This window comes from Vigna radiata, chromosome 10, assembly GCF_000741045.1.
Source record: "Vigna radiata var. radiata cultivar VC1973A chromosome 10, Vradiata_ver6, whole genome shotgun sequence".
Classification (NCBI taxonomy): Eukaryota; Viridiplantae; Streptophyta; class Magnoliopsida; order Fabales; family Fabaceae; genus Vigna; species Vigna radiata.
Window position 1 is genome coordinate 9,578,346 of NC_028360.1, and position 22,361 is coordinate 9,600,706.

The window sequence follows — 22,361 nt, forward strand, 5'->3', positions numbered from 1 at the left end:
GTATCACTTACCAGATGAAGGTCTCAACGTCAACCTAACCAACAGCGCAACGAAGACTCACACAGAACCACAGACGAGGGTTCGAGAAAAGAGAGATCGAGTGACGGTTCGAGAGAGCAGCGCTAGAGCTAGGGCTCGAGAGAGGTCCAGTGACGATTCGACAGAAGAAAGGTGGAGTTTGGGCTCGACAGAGAAGAGGTGGAGTGAAGGTTTGGGATATGAGAGGTGGACTGAAGGATGGACGACGGACTGAAGGATGGATGACACAAAGGTGGAGTTAGGCTCGAGATAGGAGAAGTGAAGTGAAGCTTGCAGAGATGAGAGGTGGATTGAAGGTTCGAGAGCACATAGGTAGAATTAGGGCTATGAGAGACGAGAGTTCTAGTAAGGGTTTGAGTAAAGGGGCTTAACCTAAATTCCATTTTTTTTAAAAAATGATTTTCTAGATCCGTATGTAATATCAGTAGATAACAATTGTTTTTGGTTACACGCGAATTCTAGAAAATACATACGATACTTTCCTTAGATAATTTTCCTACCATGACTCACGTATGTTACATACATATTTTATATACAAATTATTACATACGGAAAATTCGTATATAAAATCCGTATGTAATCCTTTTCCAATATCTGTATGTAATATTTGTATGTAATTACAATATTTCTTGTAGTGTGTTGTATTAAAAAAATGTAGGTGGTTGTAAATGTTAAATTTAAATAGATTGAAATATAACTTGAATGGTGAAAAAAACTACAAATGTTAAATTGAAATAGAACAAGAATTTAGGAGGAAACAATGGTTTGACATTTTGTTACATTGTACTTATAAAGTTTATGGCACCAAAAGCAAACATCATGTTTACCCACCTAAGCTTGTAATATACCACAAACATGGTTTAGTAAAAAATGCATGAGAGAGAGTGACAAGCACTCTAAGATGCATATCCTAGCTTGAAATCAAGAAGAAATCATGAGATTTTGTTATTTTGCTACATGCATTGACTCTCAGTTCTTCATTCTCTCTCTTGCAACCATGTGATTATTACTTCATGGACTAAACCAAATCAAATAAAGCATATGCTATTAATTTATGAATATTGTGCATAGACAATTAATGAAATGTGTTAACTTTAAAGGATGAACAATGAACATGGGAGGAAGAAAATAATGTAATCAAATATAAATTATATACTTTATATACGGATTATCCGTATATACGTTATATACGGAAATATCCGTATATAAGTTATATACGGATTATCCGTATATAACTTATATACGGATTATCCGTATATAACTCTAGCTACAGTCATTTTATATACAGATTTTTTACCGTATGTAATCCATATATAACCACATTTTATATACGGATTTTGAATGTTATATACGGAATTTGGCCGTATGTAATGACTATTTTTCTTGTAGTGAAAGAGCACCAAGATAACTAGGCATGGAGAAGACTCGTGGGAGGGTAGAAAGCCATGGCCAGAGAACACCAAAACATTCCAAATAAAAACCAAAGCACCAAGAATGACAAAATCTTCTCCAACTTAGTAACCACAAAGTCATGTCGAAGTTGACATCTAGCTCAGTCAAAGTAAACAATGATACCATGCCCAAAGTCGGCACCCAAAACTTAGTCAAAACAAAACAACGAAGTAGTATGAAAGTAAATACTTCCTTAAGATCGGTAATGCCAAAATGAAGCCCATGGTGACATCGGGCCGAAATGGCCTCAAATTAGTAACACAAAGCAAAAGTCCGCCTCGAAATGGCGACACCAAACCAAGACAACCTAAGATCAACTAAACAAGGTGGAAAGGCCATACAAACCAATGATGTAAAGAGCTCGACCACCTAGGGAACTCAACCTCAAGGCCAATAAAAAAGCTCGACCTTTACAGTCATCAAGAAGCTCGACCCAATGATCATTAAGGAGCTCGACCCAATGACCAAACTTCTAAAGAGCTCGGTCTTGAAGCCATAAAGAAACTTTGCCAAATGGTTAAACTTCCAAAGAGCTTGGCCTTGTAGCCATCAAGGAGCTAGAACTTCTGTTGAGACTTTGGCAAGCGTACCAAGTCGTGCAAGTAGTAAAACCGGTAAGACCGGATATCGTTTCCCAAGAGACTTGTGAAACACATGACAATTCTTCCTTTTATAACTCAATTAGACATCAAAGTGCACAAAAACAACACAAGAAACTCTTTTTGGTATTTTATCAAACAGTTGGTGTGCAAGGAATTTAACATAGTGTATTTACAATTTGTCAAGACTAGAATTCATTCATTTCATTCTCATGCATTCACAAACATCTCAATTCCATCCATTAGGTATTCAATTTCAATTCTAGGTTCAATCATATTTCTCAATACTTCAAGAACCAAAATTCATGCCATGGGTGATCAAGCCACAACAAGCATTAAGCATAGAAATCAAATACTAACATGAATTAGAAAAGCATATATCATTAACATCACAAAATACATAAAAATTCCATGTTTTACAACTAATCTCAACAAATAGGAAAAGCCCTCCATGGAGGAGAACTTAGGGTTCTACAAATTGAAGAGATAGGGAAGAAATTGGAACCAAAGAGATGATGCAAAGCCTTTCCCAAGGTTCTTGGCAGTTGCTCCATGCTCCATTTGCGCCTCCCCTTTGCATCTCCATCTCCAATTTGTGACCCATCTTCTTCCTCAACCCAAAAGGGGCAAAATCACCATTGAAGAAGCTTGAAGACCCAAGGAGGAGTGGGAGAGCTTCCCAACACCCCAAATAGCCTCCAAGGGCCTCTCCCAATCTCTCTAGGTGAAGAATGAAGTGTAGGAGGAGAAGAAGCTCTAAAAATCGCGAGACCCGTGTTTAAATAACCCATTTTTGACACATCAGCGGAAATTCGCACCCAGCGCCCCCTTCTAGGGCGCCCGGGCGCCACAAAAACACAAAATAGCGAATCAAAGGGCGCCCAGGCACCAAATCTGCAGAAAAACAGCAGCCAGGGGCACCCAGCGCCCTTTTGGGGGCGCCCAGCCCAGACAGCTTTGACAACATTCTAAAATTCAGGCTCTTGCGCGATTCCGAAGGCATCCAACATGGGTATTTGCTTCAAATTGATCTTTTATGGTCCCAAAACATGTTCCCTTGAGTTCTTGCATGTTTTCCTCCACTAGAATTGCTTCCTATTCATTTATTTCACACACTCAAACGTAGAGATTAGAGGTAAAAACAAGCATATACTAAATAAAACACAAGGAAACTAGAAAACACACTAAACGTGAGGATAAAACAAGGTAAAAGCTATGAAGGAGTTGATTTGTTCACAAAATATACACACACAAACACGTAAAATCAACCGTTATCAACTTCCAAAGAGCTCAACCCTATAGCCATTAAGGAGCTTGCCTTCTATGGCCACCACTTCCAAAAAAACTTGGCAAAATAGTCATATAAAGGAGCTTGACCCAAAGGCCATATTAATTAAAGCTCACTACTTTAAGCTCAGAGAGAGCTCGATCCCGAGGCCATACTATTGTAAGCTCAGAGAGATCTCGGCCTCGAGGCTATATTACTGTAAGCTTAAAAAGAGCTCGATCCTGAGGCCATACTACTTTAAGCTTAGAGAGAGCTCGACCCTAAGGCCATATTACTTTAAGCTCAAAGAGAGCTCGATCCCTATACCATATTACTTCAAGCTTAGAAAGAGCTCGACCCTGAGGCCATACTAATTTGAAGCTCGAATAGAGCTCGGCCATGAGACCAGAATTATTTTCAAGCTTGGATGGAGCTTTACCACAAGGCCAAAATTATTTTGAAGTTCAAATAAGAGCTTGGCCACGAGGCCGAAATTACTTTGAAGCTTAGATAAGAGCTCAACCACGAGGCCAGAATTATTTTGAAGAGCTCAACAGGTGGCCAGAATTATTTTGAAGCTTAGATAAGAGCTCAACCATGAGGCCAAAATTACTTTGAAGGCCGTATAAGAGCTCGACCACGAGGTCGAAATTACTTTGAAGCTCATATAAGCTCGATCATGAGGCATGAATTACTTAAAATATCATAGAAAGCTCGACTGCAAGGCCAAATTGTATATTAGAACTCGCCCCAAGGCCAATCCACTTGTAAAGCACGAATGAATGACCTAATTATATCATGAACTCAACCTCAAGGCCAGTCCACTTGCAAAGCATGGCCAATGGCCTAAGTATGAACTCGACCGAAAGGCCAACCCATTTGCAAGCCATGCAACTTGACCCAAACCAAACTCTTGAGACTAAAGAGGTTTATGTTCCTACCCATTCCAAAAGGTATATTAAGTGTACAACCTAATAAGGACATTTAAGACTTTTCATTATGAAATAACCTAAACCTATTTAAGTTATATTTATATATTATAACTAAATCTCAATAGTTTGACATATTAGTTATTATTTATATTTCTGTTATTGCTATTATACTCCCTAGGTCAGTATTATTCTACTAGGGACATAGTCTCATAACTCATGTTGATCCAATAAATATAGCAATAACCTTCAAGGGATACTCATTTCACACTTGATACATGATAATTAGCCTCATATAATAGATCCTAACTCTCTTATTGATTTAAGTGTCAGAGAGTCTTTGCAGGTGATCTTCTCCTCTCAGTAACGAGAAAGTCCTATCCAAATAAAAGGAGCCATTAAATCACCTTTAGGATCTTGTCACCGTTCCACAAAGTCCATGTTCAATAAGATCATATACTTTATTTTAACTTTTATATTATTTACAATATGTATTTTATTATTTGATAATTATAGTTTGATATATTAATTTATGGTAAATTTCTTATTTTATTATTTCTATATATTATTCATAGTAAAGGGTGTATTTTAAGTATTTTTGCATTATTTTAAATATTTTATTTTTTTTAAAGTACGTTTACTTTTACTTTGTTTTAAATGTGATCAGAAATATTCTAATATTTAACATAGTATAATTGATAGTAGAAATAATTATGATTAAAATTATTCATCTTTAAAAATCATATTACTAGAGTTTAAAAATAATTCAAGTTAGAAATACTCTCAATATATTTTTCCAATAAAAATATAAAATTTACAAAAAGTTATAATATAAATATCTAATTCCATCATTTATATTTATTAGTTACTTTAACTAATAATTTTATGAAATATTTATAGTTTAATAAATTAGCTTAACAACTTCTACCAGCCACCAATTTTTTAGTTATTAATGATTTTACTGAGCACTTATCACTTTAATGAATTACCTTAACAATTTACCAATTATTAGGTATGAGTTTTCAGTTAGTTTGGTCCAACTTAGTCATAATATATTAAATAGAAAATGTCTTTATTATAAAATTTATTTAATTATATAATTAAATAGTTGTAAGAGAAGTTTTGCTTGCTCATGTTTTATTCAACTAAAAAAAAAAGCAAGAAAACCAGAATTGATCTCTATAATTATACTAGGAAGCATCCCATTTCTTTCCCTTTCTAAAAAGATCATCGTTCAGTTTTTCATCAACATCAATATGATCACTGCGATTTTGAAGATGAGCCTTTTCTTAAATACTTTAAGTATAATTTGGTTTTTTAATCAATGTGGTATCTTATATTATCACAATGAATGCGTCTGTGAACTTTAAATATTCCATCATAGATGGACGAATTTCACACAGCATTTTGTTGTGAAAATGGAGAATAAGATTATGGGAAAACACTGTTATGTGAATGTGATTGTCACACATGAAACTGTCAATGTCTGGAAACACGAGACTCGTTTCTATGGAGAACCTGATTCCCTTGCCTTTCAATTCTTTCCCTCCGCTGTGCATTCCAATTAACTTCTTCTACATAGTCACCTGTCAAGCATAAATGCTCCTTTTGCTCTCCATAAGCTTCTCTTGAGCACACCCTAAAAGCACCCTTTTTTTTCCATAAACTTCTCTTAATTACTCCCTAAATACACCCTTTTGCTTTCATAAATACAGTCCAACTTCTCTATTTGTCTCTCTTCTCACAAGCACAAGAAGATGGTATTGCAAGCTTAAAGAAGTTTTTGTTATTCATTAATCAACTCATTTTTGTGCTCTTCAACCTCGTTTTCTGACTTACTTTTCTAACACCTTAGAACTGAATGATATTTTGAGTGCAGAGTTTTGAGGAGAAACCTGTATCAGTTGGACCATGGGGAGGCAGCGGAGGATACCGTTGGGATGATGGTGTGTATTCAACAGTTAGGCAATTGGTGATAAGTCATGGAGAAGGAATTGACTCCATCCAGATTGAATATGACGAGAATGGGAAATCTAACTGGTCACTCAAGTATGGAGGAAGTGGAGGCTACAAAATTGACAAGGTAAATTTTTTGTGACCTTAATTGTTCACGTTGAAATTAGAAGTATGCTACTTGTAACCTAGAAACTGAGGTTTTAAATTGATGTTACAATTGCAATTTCATTGTAACCCTTCATGTTATGGTATGTTATGAACAAATACTACTGATGTGACTGTAATTGAAGTCAGAGAGTCCGAAAACCTTACCATTGCAGAAAACCTTAAGAAACTTGACATGGAATTGATATAACATGGACATGGCATAATAGAAATTATCAAATTAACTTAAGATTCAAATCTTAATTAAATAATACGAAAGAGTTGTTCATTGTTTTCCAAACAAATTGAAGTTATTGTAAACTAAATACTATGTTACAGTTTTTCTAATTAATTAAATTTTGCTCCATGTATTAGTATAATTGTTTTATAAGATTATTCCAAGTGTATATATAAGTCTAACATTTACAAAATATAGTTTTTGCAATGATGAAGTGTTTGTGCTTCTTTGCTAACATATTGTGATTGTGTTCCAGATCAAGCTTGAGTACCCAGATGAATTTCTGACATCAATTGAGGGATACTTCGGTAGCTTAAGTCAATGGGGACCAATCTTCATTCGGTCACTGAGTTTTGAGAGTAACAAGAAAATTTATGGACCGTTTGGAGTTGAACAAGGGACATATTTTTCGTTGCCAATGACAGGTGGCAAGATTGTTGGGTTCCATGGCAGGTATGGTTGGCACGTTGATGCCATTGGAGTCAATCTCAAGTCCTCTCAGCAACCAAGCCCTTCCAAAGCTTTGTCTTATTCACAGAGCTACATGACTAACACTCCTGAGAATGGTAATTATAGTGTAATACAAGGAAGTGTTGGCCAAGGCTTTGATATAGTTCTTGCTGTAAAACAGAAAGATGATTTTGGAAAAGCTCCAACCGTGAAGATTTCTAGCTTCAAAGAACCAGACAACATTGAGCCAAAAGAAAAGGTAATACAGATAAAGAGTTTTCATGAGTATTCTCTCTGAAATGTTGCTTAATTTTCTTTTCAACTTCAGCCATGCATAATGAAATGCATTCCATCAAGTTTTGCTTCATTCCTATTTTAAACAATGCTAACACTGAAACAAGTATCATTCCACTATAGTTTACACCTTCAATTGATTTAAATATAGCCATCGTTTGCATTGCATGAAATCAAACTAAGAATCTTTATTCATTTCAGGTAGTCTTTGTGGAGAGGGCACCATCAATGGTTGAAGGAGTAGTCACATACGGACCATGGGGTGGTACCGGTGGATATGCATTTGATGATGGACCCTACACAGGAGTTAGACAAATTGACTTGTCCCGAAATGTTGGAATTGTATGGATTAGAGTTTTGTATGATCTTGATGGGGATGCTGTATGGGGATACAAACATGGAGGGACTGGAGGATTCAAACATGAAAAGGTAAACTAGGAGTTAGAAAACCTGTGTAGTATACTTTTACCTAATAAACTAGACAGTGGAATTGATATTTTTACTTTTATACCATTTGTTGTGCATCATGTTGCAGATAGTCTTTAATTTTCCATATGAAGTCCTAACACATGTAACTGGCTACTATGGATCTCTGATGTACATGGGGCCTGCTGTTATAAGGTCACTGACTTTTCACACCACCAAAAAGTCCTATGGTCCATTTGGAGATGAACATGGAAGTTATTTCACAACAAAACTTAGAGAAGGAAAGGTTGTTGGTTTTCATGGTAGAAGTGGCTTATTTCTAGATTCTCTTGGTGTGCATACAATAGAAGGAAAAGTAATAGTGCCAGTGGCAGCACCTCCTTCCATGGAAATCATGTTAAGAGAACCAACTATTACTGAAACAGACAATCCTCAACTGGCAATTGTTGCCAAATCAGCACCAATTGAACAGGTATTCGTTGAACACCATTTGTATTTAAGGTTTAACCATTCATTTAGTTTCTATACTTGTCCCCATTTTAAGATTTAGCACTGGATTTTTTCGGCGGTGAAAATAGTCTGTTTTAATAATGGCAAGGACCAAACTTAATTTTTATGCATAGGACTAATGCTACTAAAGTTTAGAATGAAAACAACTATATGAACAAGTGAATATTTTAGCCTGTATATTGAAGGGGAGAGGATATTCTATTCACTTTTGTTCTGTATTTCACATCACAGGTTTCTCGTTGTGTGATAAAAGAACCAGCCCCATGTGGACCAGGTCCATGGGGTGGGGATGGAGGTAGACCTTGGGATGATGGAGTTTTTTCTGGGATTAAGCAGATTTATTTGACAAGAGCACCTGAAGGAATTTGCTCAATTCAAATTGAGTATGATAGATATAAGCAATCTGTGTGGTCTGTAAAACATGGTGGTAATGGAGGAAATAGCATGCATCGGGTATGATTCTGAATCCCACTTCAAGGGTAAACAGTACATGAATATAGTAGAAAATTACACTGTTACCCAATCATAAATCACTTTATTTAGTAATTTCGTTAACTTTTGAATAACTATCCTATGAATCATATCTACCATGATTTCTGTATAAATAGTTTTACATGAGAGTGCTAGATATTAAACTCATGTTTTAACCACATTCCTTCTGTTATAGCAGCAAAATTAACTACACTTTGCATTCTTAGTTTAACTCATGGCTATTCTGGTTTCAGATCAAACTGGAGTATCCAAATGAGGTTGTGACTTGCATATCTGGCTATTATGGTTCAATCACTGCTAATGAACAACCTACAATCATAAAGTCACTCACATTCCATACTAGTCGAGGACAGTATGGTCCATTTGGTGATGAAGTAGGGAAATATTTCACTTCAACCAAAACAGAGGGTAAGGTCGTTGGTTTGCATGGGAGGAGTAGCATGTATCTGGATGCCATTGGTGTCCATATGCAACACTGGCTAGGAAGTCAGAAAACTTCAAAGTTATCCTTCTTCAAGCTATTTTGATTTGTGAAGAACAACTATGAATATGAAGAGCAATGAGCTGAAATAGCATGATTACTTGTATACTATCTAAATAATGTTTGGCAAATGTTCTAACCAACTGTAAGATTTGCTATACGATGTGAATTAATATAATGTTAATTAGCCTCTGATTGACTCTTATCGATACTGAAAAAGTTAAGAGTATATTTCGATACAAAATTAAAAGGAATTTCTGCAAACTTTTTCCTGCATTTATAATACCAAAACTCCTAAAGGTTACTTTAACTTGTATCCGAACAGTCCTTCTAAAGAACACTTAGGTAACTGAACTGATATTAATGTACATTTCATGAACATGAAAATTGATTTCTTGGTTTTCTGTATGTACAAAAGGACTTAGGAAAACTCTTAATCATGGTCAAAGTTTTACTGGCTTGTCCTTCAAGCCAGTTCTTACTTAATTACATAAAACCTTGGGGAACAACTCTTAGTCATGGTCAAAGTGATTACCACAGGATCTTCATAGTCTGCTTATATCACGGCCGAATATTACAGTTGTAATCCAGTTTACAAATACATAGAATCTGTTCCTCCAGCTGACAACACGGGTGATATATGCAGAACGCCAAATAAAAAAACTAAGAAATCCTGCCAGAGCCAACCCTTTTGCCTCCTGCAAGAGCCATAGTGAGTGAGACACACCAAGTTTTTGAAGCACCAACAACAGTATCACAGTAATGATAAACATTACCTTGCCCTGTCGAAGGTCAACAAGGGCCTTGTATCTACCAATAGTTGCCATGCTTCCAAGGTGCTTGTAAACAAATGGATCCCCAAATCCTATTTCTTTTGCACTGTTTGCATGGCCTGCACCTGCTTTACCAATTTTGTTTAACAGAGCTGCTAAATATTTACCTTGCCTCTCTGCCACCTATGGTATTCAAAAGGCAATGTATCATATCTGATATTAGCCAACAACATGCTTTTTTGCCAGAGATGAAACCAGAAACACTACACATTAGCCTAAAACAGAAGCAACAAATTGAAAGAATTTAAGGAATGAAAGAGTGTGCAGGAGAAGCCAATGAACCCAATATCACTTACTTGGGCTAATGCAGGAAGTGTTTGTCTTCCAGTACTTTCAACAAATCCACTGCAGTCACCTATTGAGAACACATCGTGTACCGAAGGAACACGAAGCCACTCATCAACACCGATCCTATGAAACAAAATCATTCAGAAGCTTTCCTTATATATGGCATAAAAAAGCTATATCTATCCTCAAATCAGCTTCTAGTTTGTAACTTTGGCTAGGTTGCCACAGGGAATGAAAGCAACAATATTGAGTAACAGGAACTAACCTTCCTCCAGGAGATTTTGGGAGATCCAAGGATTGAATTATAGGCAATGGACCAACACCGGTGGACCATACCAATAACCCATATGGAACCTCAGAACCATCACTAAGAACAATCTTATGAGCTTTAACATCTTTCACAATGCCACGAACAAGACGAACTCCTGACTGAGAGAGACTACAATATTGGCAAAATATAATGAAACTAATACAGAAAAGTAGAACAACTTGCTAGCTTAGCTTGTCAACCAGCTTCAGACAGGATTACAGTGATCAACAATGACATATAGTAAAATGAAGATTCAAATAAATAACACTTAAAATGAAATGATTTTTCATCAAAAATATATTTCACCTTTGTCAATTGCTTGGTAGCATATCGCCTAAGCCGGTCATCGAATGAAGACAATATTTCATTTGCCTAACAAAGCATACATGAATTGGTTAGCAACATAAATTACCTGATCAGACAATTTAGGCTTCCACAAGTTCAAAAATCATATATCTATGATGTTTAGCATACCTCAATTAAGGTGACACGAATGTAGTCCTTCACATGGGCATATCTTTGACGAACATCTCTCATGATAAAATCACTAAGCTCACCACTGAACTCAACTCCAGTAGGACCACCCCCCACAACCACACAGTGCAAAAGCCTTTGTTTTTCCTCTACAGAAATCCCTGCTTACAAACAAAGCACATCCAAACATTAAAGAGCAAATCATGTATGAGAAATACTTTTACATTGTTATCCAATGATATACTGTCATACTGTCATGTGTGTCAGGTTTATTGATTTTTACAATAATTATCTAAAAGGCCATACAATAGTTATCCAATGATTAGCTGACAATATAAGTTTTTTAAGTTGACAAGGCAGAAAATAACAGTAATAAAAAAGTTATGATGACTCAATATTTTTCTAACATAGTAACACTACTGTTTAACAGACCTGGAACATCAGAGAGCATCAAGTTGAGGAGGAGCTTTCTACGAATTTCCTGTGCATGGTGAACTTCTCTGAGAAAAAAGGCATGTTCTTTGACTCCTTGAATTCCAAAAGTGGAAGGCTGTGATCCTAATGCAATGACCAGCTTATCATATGAGATTCTGAATTTCCAGGGAGCTATTGTCTCCACTCCTTCAGTCACAGTCTCACAGTGCACCTTCAAAACCAAGCACCAAACTCCCCATAACTAAGCCACACTGCTATGATACCAATCTTTCAAGTCCAACCAATCACAACCCTTTTTAACATCTTGAATCCAACAATAGATATAATTAACTCAAATGCTTAATTATATTTTTAATCTTTAAAATTTGAAAATTTATTTGTAGTCTTTCAAATTGAAGATAAAAATAATCACATCTTCAAAAAAAATCTATTTGTAATTCCTAAAAGTAGATAACATCACGTAACTATTTCTCACCACTTTTGTTGACACCCTCTTCTTCAAAAAACTAATTTTCTAAAATTATTTTTTCTATTTAGAAGGTCAAAAACAAATTTACTTCAAATACAAAGAAGTACTTTTGGGAGAGAAAACCACAAATAAAAACGAGATGAATTATTCCACAAATAAAAATTTATATAGATTACATAAGAAACTTTTACAAACTAGCTTATGCCCTTAAAATCTTAAACAAACTATATGAAAGAGTCTTTCCAAATTAGCTAAATAAGTAGTTTTCTTATTTTTGTTACTCTAAAAGGGCTTAATAGAGAAATTTGTTCAAAGATACATTGTCTTCAAGTGCTAACTTAAAAACTGATAAAACTTCAGTGCAAGAAAACACTGATAAGAAGAAGAAAAAAGTAGTTAACACAAACATACACACCATGTGGTTATGTGCATCAATGTGAGTACAATTGGCTAGGAAGAAATAAGAACCAGGCTCTCTGGAAATAGCAGGTTGGATCCTTCCAATGGGTTCAGCAACAGATCTAAATTCAAGAGTTCCAACACAAGTGGAGGCCAATAGGGGGGTGAACACCATGTGGTTACGAGGTGAAACACAAACTATGTCATACACACTCGTGTCCAAGCCCTTGAGGAGCCTGCACCCGGCCCACCCTGAGCCCAGCACCACAACACGTGGTTTCTCATGGGCCCTTGTTGGTTCCAGACCCGAATACTCAACAACGGGCTTAACACAAGGCTTTTCCTCAACTGGGTTGGTGCTGAAGTGGGAGAGGAAAGTGAAGGAGAATGAGTATGCGTTTTTGGGTGTTTGAGTTCTTGTCATTGATGATGATGATGATGATGATGATGATGATGATGCTTTCATCATGGTGGAAAACTTGGTGGATAGGTTTCTTAACAAAGCCATGGATGAATTATCCTAGCTTGTATGTTTGTTTGTTTGGTCTCAACCTCAAATGGGTTTCACTGGATTTTTGTGTGTGACAATGTACACACATACATAAGCTTGGTAGATGTGCATCACAGAATTTAGATTTGAGACAGAAAATGAAACAGGTCTAAGAAAGTTCCATACATGTGGCCATGTTGGTTTTGTTTTCAGTTGAAGAAGTTTGGATTTAGTTATAACATAAGATGGCATTGCCACCTCTTGTTATTGACAAATGTCGTCACATCATTTTTCATGAAGGATAATAAGGATTATCTGCATGAAAAATTCTACCATAATTTTTTAAAAATGATGCACAAGCTGATGAGAAAGTCAAATATTGTCCTATTAGTTATGCATTTTTTTTAAGAAAAATTAGATTTTCTTTTAAATTGATATGAAATTTGAACTTATATTTAAATTTCCAGTAAAATATAAAAAAAAAATCCCATTTTTAGAATCATTATCCTCCTCCTTTATAATATAAAAGGTTATAAATATTAGATTTAATAGCCAATTTTCTCTAGTTTCGTTGACAAATCTCAATTTATTCTCTCGTTTTAAAAGTGATTGAAAATGGGTCCTTACTTTCAAAATTTTGAGTCAAATTAGTCCCTTTCGTCAAACAGAAACAATCTTAAGGGTTTGATGATTTGGGAGAATATTTTATAGATATATCTATAAAATAATATCTCTTATGCCAAATCATCAAACTATTAACACCGTTTGTTTATATTTCACAAAAGGGACTAATTTGACTCAAAATTTTGAAAATGAGGATCCATTTTAAACACTTTTAAAATAAGAGACTAAATTGAGATTTGTCAACGAAACTGAGATCAAAATTGACTATTAAACCTAAATATTATTGACTGCATTTATGAAGAAAAAGGAAATATTTCATTTAGTACATTGAGTGAAATAATTTAGAATATTACATTTGCAGTAAAAAGGTGTAAATTAATTGCAGGCAGTTCTTCCTTTGGAGCTTTCATGATTTCCCCAATTACAAGGCTTCCATGGATCGTGGCCTGGATTTGCAGTTGGTTCACTGTAATCTTCAAGGTTTACTGTCTTCAATGACCTTCCAACCATGCTCCAAGCTTCATCATCATCTAATAATCCCAATCACAATACTCAAAAAGATATAATCTGTACTTACTTACAATGTCTTTATCTTCCTCAGAAAAACAACATTAAAATTAACCAAGATGTTATGGTTGAAATATTATTACAATGAGGCTAACACATATATTTGAATTTAACTGATTAAAGATTTTAAATTATATCACTTTCATGATGTAAAAGAACTTTATACTATTGTAAATTATCATGTAAGGTTTTCATTTATAACAATTTGTTTACAGCTTATAACAACTATTTTAAAGAACAAATATAAGACGGTTTATTATCACTAAACACATATTATTTTTTAAATAATATTATAAAAAAATAATATATAAAAAAATAATGCTATAAATATAAGTCATTATTTAACATATTAAATATGTTGAAAATATATTAAGAAAAACTTTTAATAATGGTTAAAATATGTGTAAGGACTATTTATTTTAAAGAGTTATTTATTTATTTATTTTAAAAATCAATTTAGTTTAAAAATAATTTTTAATAGGGCAATATGAATTAACATCTATATTTTCAATTTATTATTTAAAAGAAATGATTAAATATATTTTTTGTTCTCGGTTAAATTTGTAATTAGTTTTTTTTCAAAATTTTGGAGCAATTTAATCTCTCATTTTTTAAACTATGTGGATTTAAACTTTTTAACCAAAATTTGTTAAGTTTTATTTGACATTTTAAATGTATTTCTAAGTTAATATTGAAGCATAGATATGTCAAATGATGTAAACAATCTAAATACTATTATGAAATCTGTTTGAAACATCAAATAAACTTAGCAAAATTTGGTTAAAAGAACTAAATTTTTGCATTTTTAAAATTGAGAAACTAAATTAGGTCAAAATTTCAAAAAGAGACCAATTCCAATTTTTACTAAAAATTAAGAGACCAAAAACATATTTAACAATTTTTTAATAATACTATATAGGAGATTAAAATACTAAATAATAAAAAATATTAATCAAAACAAACAACTAAATTATATTAGTTATATGAATAAATTAATATTTTGGTATATAAAAATTTGTAATATTAAAAATAATTTTGGTATAATATTATTTATATTTCACGCAAATAATCTCTATGTATAATCTAAATACTGTTGTATTGTATGAATTGCCTATCAGAGGAAAAAAAAAACTGATTTAAATGGTTAAAAAGAAAGAAAAAGGGAACAACCATGATAAGAGAAGTATAAGTTATGTTTTTGGCTTATGTCTGTAGTTTCAAAAGGTAGACATGTGTACCAACATGTTTTTAGTTCTTCAAATAATCAGCTACCAAAATAAAACATGCTGTCTTAGAGAGTTTGTAATTACCAAACAAATAAGATGAAATGAAAAGGAAACTCACTTGAAGAGAAAGTAGGGTTTCTGGCTGTGGCAGAACACAGAATGAAGAAAATTAACGAAAAGAAGAAGATAGCAGACCCACTTCTAAATGCCATTTTTTCTAACTCTCTATTTCGTCAAACTCCAAGCTTTTCTTTATCTAGTTATAATCAAAGTGTTTGGAACACGTGTTTCAAGGATATTGGATCACCAAGTTGACTCCTTAAAATGCAAGCTGTCTTAGATTCATCAATTACGAAATCTAGGAATATAATAATAATAATAATAATAATAATAATAATAATAATAATAATAGTAGGATCTTCACCTATGGTCAACGGCTATACCAACACACGTAAGGTGCATTCCTCTTCGCAAATTCTTTCTTTAAACGTTAAGTCATAGCAAAAGGTTGGGTTAGTTCAAAGGACAATGATATTTTAATATCATTTTTTGACACTATTTTGACACTGCACACGTGTCAAGATGTGATTGAACGATTTCAAATTAAAAAAGTTGAGGCAGAGATATATTTGGAAGAGAAAAACCAAAGTTTGTTTTTTAATTTGAAATCGTCCAACCACATTTTGACACGTGTGCAGTGTCAAAATAGTGTCAAAAAATGGTGTTAAAATTTTATTTTCCTAGTTCAAAACTATATATATTTTAAGCAAAATGATATTTCAACACTCCTTTTTGACACTCCTTTGACACTACCCACGTGGCAAAGTGTCATTGGGTGTTTTTTATTTTAAAAAAAGATTGATTTTAATTCTGAACCAGGGGCAAAGATGGAAGTGAAAAAAATTGTATTTTTATTTTGGCGGTTTAGGTTCATCTTTCTCTTGCATTGTGTTTTCTTGTGATGAAACAAGGCCACTCTCGCTCTCTCACTCTCTCATCTCTCTTCTTTCGCCTCTCAGGTTCTCTCTCGCCAATCTCCGATCACCTTCGTCTGCACTCTCCACTCCTTTCGCCTCTCCGGTCTTCTCGCTTCAACATTGTCGTGTTCGTCTCGCCTCGACGGCTTTGGGCAGTGGTTTCGCCTTTCGGCAAGCCCTTATTTTGGGCGTTGAAGACCGCGTTGAAGACCTTTCCCTTGCGTTCATCACTCGTTTCGCCTCTCGGCAAGTAGTCTCCACTCCCTTTCGCCTCGCCATTGTTGTGCCCTCTCTGTGTGGTTCGTGGTGTTTGTCCTTGGTGTCGTGGTGTGAATCTGGTACGTTGATTTTGGTAAGTGGGAAGTGGAGAATATACAATGTTGTTTTCGTTGTTATCCATTAACGGTCACAAACCCTAACGATGTCCAAATACATTGTTGTTTTCGCGCAGGTCCAATGGCTTCCCCAAAACAAAGTGTAAGATTTATTTTAAATTTTCTTGATTTTTGGTATGGTTGATGTTTTGGTTTGTTGTATTTATGATTTTCTTGTAATGATTTGTAGTGGCGCCTGCGTGTATCGATGAATTCGTCAACCATTATTGAACATTTGAAACATGACTTGGAAGCATGTAACAACATTTCAACCTCTACCATCTGTTTGTATATATCAAATAACGAGTTTCTTTTTTAGACTACTGTTTACCAGGCTCCAGGATCAAGTAGAGCACGAAGGGATGCAACAGCCCGTGCAATGCAAGGTTGGCATGCTCAGCGCCTTCTTGGATATGGTGAGGTTGTTGACCCAGCTACTAAGGTCTGTTAAGACCTTAGAAATTTACATTCTTATCGTTTTTATCATTTCATTGTTCAGTGTAACTCTGTCTTATAGCAATGTATTTACTACTGGGGTGTTTTGTCTTTTCTTGCACAGGACAAGAACTTCAGTTCCACACCAAACAAGAACCTAAAAAGCATTGGTATGCTCATTACTAACATCACCAACTTTCTCTGAATTGATTATCTCATTTATTTATGCTTCAATGAATTAGGTATGATTAATAAACAGAGGATGCCAGCTGGTTTGGAGCATGCTGAGAAAGCTGCAAATATTGAAGGAGATAGACAGTAAGTTACTGGTTTTTTTTGTTAATTTACCTGTATGCAGTCCTGTGCATATATTCATTATCTCTTTTCACTGTTGATCCTTTGTCTGTTCAACAATCAAATATTTCATCCTAACCGAACTTGTAAGTTCTTTTAATCATTTGATTTAAATATTTGGTTATTTCATTATTGTTTGTTGTGATAAGTGATATATGTTTTGGTTTTATTATTTAAGATATGATTGTGGAGTCATCATGTTAAAAGTTATGGAAATTTGGGATGGAGAGGATAGATACAAGGACAAGAGCATGCCAAAGTATATGAATGTAAGTATGAATTTCATTGTTAGCAATATTTCATGATGTTGTTAATTATATCTAAAGTAAAATATATTTTGTTTTAGGAGGAGCTGCGTGAAATTAGAAAGAACTATGTAAAGGATTGGATCCTTGACATCGAGAACATTAGAATATTGGAAGCGCTAGCTTTATATGGATTGTTGTAGGATTGAATAGATATGCAAAAGTTTTATATGTATTTAGATCAACAATGATATATGTATATATGTATACATATTATATTGTAATATGTACAGATTTATAAGAACAATGATATATGTATACAAATTGTTATTTAAATTACATACGATTTATATGNANTGANTATTATATCNAATGTTTAGTTATTTATGTTGTTTGTGTATTATTTATAAACTGAAGCGCGATATTAATAATTCCTTTTAATAAACGCAATAGTTGTCCAATTGAAGTTAATGATTGCTTCCTATATGCAAGTTTGGGTGCCCAAACATGATTCATCACACCCAAACAACAAAAATAAGACAAAACACGTCAAACTTTGCAAAAAATTTGACAATTCAAAGAGTGGTCCCCTATGTACAAAAAATTGGCTCCTGCAGTACAACTTTTTGTACAAATCTTCATTTTTGCACGCGTAAATGTTTACAGTGTTCTTGTAATCGATTACAATGTCCAAAAAGCCCTAAACTTGATTACCAATGCATAATTTGGAAGGTCTTTGAGTCTAGATTCCANCAAAACAAGAATCAACTCATTTGGAGTTCGGTGGAGAAAGTTATGGGCAAAACAACCAGCAAAGGTCAGAGTTGGCAGAAATATATAAAGCGTGAACTTGAAGGAATAAACTGTACATACTGAGATCTCCAAAAATTGAAAATTAATAGTCATTGGAAAGGTTTTTGAGTCTAGTTTCTAATAAAAAAAGAACCACATCATTTGGAGGTCGGTAGGAAAAGTTATCATTAAAAGAGCCAGCAAAGGTCAAAGTTGTACTGCAGGAGCCAAAAAATTTGACAACTCACATAGTGGTCCCCTATGTACAAAAAAATGGCTCTTACAGTACAAATTTATGTACAAAACCCCAATTTTGTGCGCGTAAACGTTTACACACCTCTGGTAAACGTTTACCAGTGCATTTTTTAGTGCACTTGATTCGGGACTTCAACCAACTACTTGTAATCAACATAATTGCTTCCTATATGCAAGTTCGGGTGCCCAAACGTGATTCATCACACCCAAGACACACCTAAACAACAAAAACACAACAAAACACTTCAAACTTTGCAAAAAATTTGACAATTCACAGAGTGGTCCCCTATGTACAAAAAACTGGCTCCTACAGTACAACTTTTTGTACAAATCTTCATTTTTGCGCGCGTAGACGTTTACAGTGTTCTTGTAATCGATTACAATGTCCAAAAAGCCCTAAACTTGATTACCAATGCATAATTTGGAAGGTCTTTGAGTCTAGATTCCAACAAAACAAGAATCAACTCATTTGGAGTTCGGTGGAGAAAGTTATGGACAAAACAACTAGCAAAGGTCAGAGTTGGCAGGAATATATAAAGCGTGAACTTGAAGGAATAAACTGTACCTACTGAGATGTCCAAAAATTGCAAATTAATAGTCATTGGAAAGGTTTTTGAGTCTAGTTTCTAATAAAAAAAGAATCACATCATTTGGAGGTCGGTAGAAAAAGTTATCATTAAAATAGCCAGCAAAGGTCAAAGTTGTACTACAGGAGCCAAAAATGGAGATTTGTACAGAAAGTTGTACTCTAGGAGCCAGTATTTTGTACATAGGGGACCACTCTGTGAATTGTCAAATTTTTTGCAAAGTTAAAAGTTTTTTATCCTGTTTTTGTTATTTAGGTGTGTCTTGGGTGTGATGAATCACGTTTGGATACCCCAACTTGCATATAGGAAGCAATTATGTTGACTACAACTAGTTGGTTGAAGTCCTAAAACAAGTGCACTAAAAAATGCACTGGTAAACGTTTACAGGAGATGTGTAAACGTTTACATGCACAAAATTGGGGTTTTGTACATAAAGTTGTACTGTAAGAGCCATTTTTTTGGGGGACCACTATGTGAATTGTCAAATTTTTTGGCTCCTGCAGTACAACTTTGACCTTTGCTGGCTTTTTTAATGATAATTTTTCCTACCGACCTTCAAATGATGTGATTCTTTTTTTTATTAGAAACAAGACTCAAAAACCTTTCCAATGACTATTAATTTGCAATTTTTGGACATCTCAGTAGGTACAGTTTATTCCTTCAAGTTCACGCTTTATATATTCCTGCCAAGTCTGACCTTTGCTGGTTGTTTTGCCCATAACTTTCTCCACCGAACTCCAAATGAGTTGATTCTTGTTTTGTTGGAATCTAGACTCAAAGACCTTCCAAATTAGGCATTGGTAATCAAGTTTAGGGCTTTTTGGACATTGTAATCGATTACAAGAACACTGTAAACGTTTACGCGCACAAAAATGAAGATTTGTACAAAAAGTTGTACTGCAGGAGCCAGTTTTTTTTACATAGGGAACCACTCTTTGAATTGTCAATTTTTTTGCAAAGTTTGAAGTGTTTTGTCCTGTTTTTGTTGTTTAGGCGTGTCTTGGGTGTGATGAATCACGTTTGGGAACCCGAACTTGCATATAGGAAGTAATTATGTTGACTACAATGAGTTGGTTCAAGTCCTGTACAGAATGGACAAAACACACGCGTAAACGTTTACCAGCTCATTGTAAACGTTTACCACACCCTTTTTCACTGTACTTCACCCAGAACTTCATCCCACCACTTTCACTCAACATAAGACCTTCCTCCATGGAATTTGAGGTCCCCAAAATCAGCTATCCACCCCCCAACACACAACCTAAACCCAAAATCATCACAAACAACTCCCTTTTCCAATGAACCAGGTTAATGTAATCAACAAATTATGTTGCTCATGTCCACATGCATTGTTTCTTCCGTACATTAAGTACAACATCAACAACAATATTTGTCAAGTGTAATTTTTAACAAATGCATCGTAAAATTATTTCGAGATATCAATCACACAACTCATTCCATTAACTTCAATACCATGTTAAAAAATTAAAGTTTAATGTAACATTCATTACAAATTGAAATTACTAAACAAATCTTTCAAGAAACCAACCTCTCTCAACATAAACGAATGTTTAAAATCTGTGAAGATATCTCTAGGTCACACATCACACATCTTTTATTCTTAAAGTTCTAGTAAAAGGACTTTTAAGAGCTCTGCTCTTGAACCGCGTTCGTGAGCCCTTCCTGACATAAGTCTTCAATGCAGCTGCATCAGTGGACATCGCTCTAGATGAAATGCCTTCCGGGGAAATGTCTCCCGGGGAGAAGGAAGGATCTTCACGTCCCACACTCGGTCCACCTTCCTCCGGTCCTCTTCGTCTAGACTTTTCAAATGCAACTTCTTTGTCCAACTCAACAACCTTCATTTTAAGCCCTGCAACTAGTTTTTGCTGACGAACCAACGTCTGCATAACACTATCTTTGAGGCTTCGTTTCAGTAATTTCTTTGCGGATGGTGATTTATCAACTTCAATACCAGAAATCAATGACCGATGCTCCTCTGTCAATTCCTTGTTCAAAGTTGATATATAGATTGTGGAAAATGAGTGTCTAACTGTCAACTGCATCAACCACATCAACCGCAAATGTTCAAAACCCTAAAACAAATACTACTGCGAAATTCAAACAAAAGGGGCAATACAAAAATAGACCATTTCGAAACAAAACAATGATGATGCTTACCTTCGTTGAAGAACTTGTCATTTCCAAACCAAGAGATGACACAACCACACCAAGATCGAACAAAGAAGAAACCAACACCAAGGACAAGCACAACAATGGCGAACACGGCAAGGATGTCGAACAAGGGAACCAAGACGATACCGTCGGCGATAGGTAAGAACGACGACCACAAACAAACCAGAGAGAGGCAACCACACTAAAATGCACAAATGAAGAATGAAAACGTTTCTCTCAAACTAAAAATGCCAAGGGGCAAAACCGGAAATCAGATTTTCAGATCTGATCCAAACTTTTGAAGTAATTTTGAAATTTTTTTAAAAAGAAAAAGTTCAACCAATCGCACGCTGTCACGTCATAGTGTCAAATTGGTGTTAAAACTAATGGTGTCAAAATATCGGAGTTCATATTTTAAAGGTTTCTGTAACAAAAATAAAATACTAATATTGTTTCTTTCTTTGTTATTTTCATTTCATAGAAAAAAAAAGACTTATTTTACTTCTGTTTTTAATAAAATATTTATATTTCTTTTAGATTCACTTTTTTATAGGTTTAATAAAAGGTCAATTATTTTTCTTATTTTATTTAAAATTATATATCACCTAAAATAATAATAAGGTTGGAAATGAAATTTTATTAAAATTTTAAAACAAAAAAATAACATTTCCATTCTTTTGAAATTTTAATAAAAAATCATAAGACGCTGCACCCTCCATTTCACCATACAACTGCTATTATTATTATTATTTGTGAAACCCATATTAAACTTTCG

The 22,361-nt window shown here is 34.5% G+C and overlaps 1 protein-coding gene and 1 pseudogene across 1 annotated transcript; one reads left to right on the forward strand and one right to left on the reverse strand.

The window, feature by feature from the left end:
• Window positions 1-6,147: 6,147 nt before the first annotated feature.
• LOC106775901 lies at window positions 6,148-9,466 on the forward strand (annotated as a pseudogene).
• A 125-nt stretch (window positions 9,467-9,591) lies between these two features.
• LOC106775902 (internal alternative NAD(P)H-ubiquinone oxidoreductase A1, mitochondrial) lies at window positions 9,592-13,156 on the reverse strand. The gene is made up of 8 exons (XM_014663139.2): window positions 12,502-13,156; window positions 11,615-11,828; window positions 11,183-11,343; window positions 11,015-11,080; window positions 10,664-10,827; window positions 10,407-10,521; window positions 10,054-10,233; window positions 9,592-9,975 (listed from the first exon to the last, which is right to left on the reverse strand). Exons 1-8 carry the CDS (start codon window positions 12,991-12,993, stop codon window positions 9,823-9,825), a joined length of 1,545 nt encoding a protein of 514 aa, XP_014518625.1. The 5' UTR covers window positions 12,994-13,156; the 3' UTR covers window positions 9,592-9,822.
• Between the last annotated feature and the right edge of the window lie 9,205 nt (window positions 13,157-22,361).